Source organism: Adiantum capillus-veneris, chromosome 14, assembly GCF_014529385.1.
Source record: "Adiantum capillus-veneris isolate H3 chromosome 14, ASM1452938v2, whole genome shotgun sequence".
In the NCBI taxonomy this organism is placed as follows: Eukaryota; Viridiplantae; Streptophyta; class Polypodiopsida; order Polypodiales; family Pteridaceae; genus Adiantum; species Adiantum capillus-veneris.
The window spans coordinates 55462080-55464685 of record NC_140944.1 but is presented as its reverse complement, the minus strand read 5'-3'; the positions used below and the strand labels follow the sequence as shown (position 1 = coordinate 55464685).

General features: G+C 46.3%; 1 protein-coding gene across 1 annotated transcript; it reads left to right on the top strand.

Moving 5' to 3' along the window:
- Nucleotides 1-1371: 1371 nt before the first annotated feature.
- Nucleotides 1372-2238, top strand: LOC147442398 (mavicyanin-like). Its single transcript, XM_086529656.1, has 2 exons — nt 1372-1604; nt 1695-2238. Exons 1-2 carry the CDS (start codon nt 1424-1426, stop codon nt 2021-2023), a joined length of 510 nt encoding a protein of 169 aa, XP_086385782.1. The 5' UTR covers nt 1372-1423; the 3' UTR covers nt 2024-2238.
- Nucleotides 2239-2606: the final 368 nt, after the last annotated feature.

The following is a 2606-nucleotide window of genomic DNA, read 5'->3' as shown; positions in this document are numbered from 1 at the left end:
AGGGGAGGTGGCCCATAATGTGAACCTTTCCCGTCTAATAGCCACGACGGACCAGCCAAGCACAGCCACCACTGATGGTGGCTGATGACTCTCGAGATGTGCACGACAACGTTTTTTGGCACAACAACGCTTAAGGGCAAGCCACCATGTCAAGAGAGCTCATGGAGCTCAGAAGCCCACTCTTGATATGCTCAATGGAGGGACATAGTTTTACATATATCTCATTGGCTTGATGATTATCAATGCATGTGGGATAAAAAGGATAACTCATGTAATCTTCCAAGGAGTCCCCTCCTTTTCAAATAGAGAAAACCACCTTAACATGACCAAAGTGAGTTTTTTGCCCATAACATTTGACTCTAATAAGATCTGACATATTTAGCAAGTCAAATTACACCCATTTACCATTAGTTTTTGCATAAATTTCCTCACAATCTGTATTTTTAGGTTTATCTCATACATACATCAAGTCTTGAATTGCACCAACTCAACAAAAATGCATAACTATTATCTGCTTTTTGATTTTCCTACTGTGCCCACAAAACGACGCGACAACATGAGAGAGGGAGAGAGAGAGAGAGGGGGGGAGGCGGGGGTGTGGATTTAACATTGAAGGAGCAATCCCAAGAGGTCTTGGAAGAGCCTAAAACTCATAAAGTCGTGTTATTCAATAGGGAAATGGGATAACCAATTAACCACGTTTCATGTTTCTTCTTCGTATTCACAAGTGGACATGCACACACGTGAGAAGAGAAGTTCACCTTTGTAGAAACAATCCTAAGATACCTCAAGGGTCTATGTGACGAGTCTAGAACTCAATTCGCGCCCCAACGGGGGGGGGGCTCGTCGATATGTGACACGAGTGAGACTCAAGGGATCGACGGCGGAGAATGGATCCACCGTTGATCCCATCTGCGCCATGCAAAAAGGTTTCCCTCGGGTATTCCCCCCCTGCACGCGCCGCGCCTTGAACCCACCACCTCTCCCACTGGACTCACGCAGCCTAACCAATCCACCTATCGCGACACGCTGCAAACAATGCGAGTCTGACGGATAATATTCTTGCCCCCCCTGCTGCGTTGATCCTACGGCCCAAAGCACCCCGCCCTGCCGCAAATGCGCCTACGCCGTCGATCCCGTGAGTGACACCCCGTGTCACTTATAAACGAGGGGGGGGGGGGGGGGGCAAATGCCACTTGGCAATACATGACTCAAATGTGGAGGTGGTTACGAGGTATACCTAGGGGAAGAGCCGGACCTTGTTTGGTGCAAGAGGCCAGTCGAAGCCGGCCGAGACCCATGTACAAGTATACGCAAACAAGAACGTTAGAGCTCATCGCAAAACGGAAGTACCAGGAAGTCGAAGAGAGAGAGAGAGAGAGAGAGAGATCTCAGGAGTAGAGAAGAAAGTCAGGGAGGAGGCATGGCAGGCGGAAGAGCGGTGGTATGGTGGCTGGTGGTGGTGGTGGTGGGCGCTGCTGCCATGCTGATGAATGGGGCGCATGCCGCGCAATACAACGTGGGCGGCGATTCTGGCTGGAGCCTCAACGTCAACTACACAGCTTGGGCTGAGAAATATGAGTACCTCCCTGGCGACAGCCTCTGTAAGTAGCACTCTCAAGTTAAGCGGTTAAAAGAGCTTGATATCGACCAAGCAAAATTGGATCCTCATTTACTGTTTTGTTGTCTTCTAGTTTTCAAGTATACTTCACCAAGCCATACTGTGCTACAAGTGACCAAGGAGGACTACAAGGAATGCAAAACAAGCAATGCCTTGTTCTCTGATGGCAAGGGTAACACCACATTTTCATTATCGGCAGAGGGCCAATACTGGTTCATATGCGGGGTTGGTGACCATTGCTCAAAGGAAATGAAGTTCACCATCAATGTGTTGAGCTCCACCTCCGCCGCTCCGGCCTCTCCTGGGCCGTCCTCCCCTGACTCTGCCTCCAACATCATCAATCCTATCCACCTCCTCTCTTTCCTTCTTTTCCTTGTTCCCCTCGCCTCCTTCCTCTTTTAGTTCCATCCATTTTTGCTTCACATCTGAGTTCCAAGATTTAAGAGCTATGTTCACACTAAAAAAGCCATCATCATTCTTGCCCAATAATTCTAGCCAATTGAATGAGATATCTCCTCCTAAGAGACACTCTTGTAGCTTACAAACACATTTATGATTTGTTTCAGAAAGTAGTTCCACCAGCTTACATGAAAATTTCAATATATTTTTTACATGGCCAATTTGCATGGAAAGATTTGATCCTTGGTTAATCTTTTGAGAACAAGGAAATGCATTGTTGTAGCTAACAATTGTCATGAACATCGATAAAGTACATGAATGAATTCCGTAATATTTTTGAATTTCCAAAGCTCTTAAAAAATGAAACGGGTCTGTAAAGATAATTTGTGGCAAAGGTATGTTGAGGATAGACTCAAATCCTAGTGCCCACTCTACATTTGGCCGATGAAAATTTCTTCGATATGACAATGAAGAGGAGTTCCACAATCTTTAACATATGGCTTCTAGCATTTTGGAACTTTCTACAAGGACCTTAATGGCTTGCCAAAGGCCCTAGGTTATTATGTCCTAGTGAGTTTGTGGGATG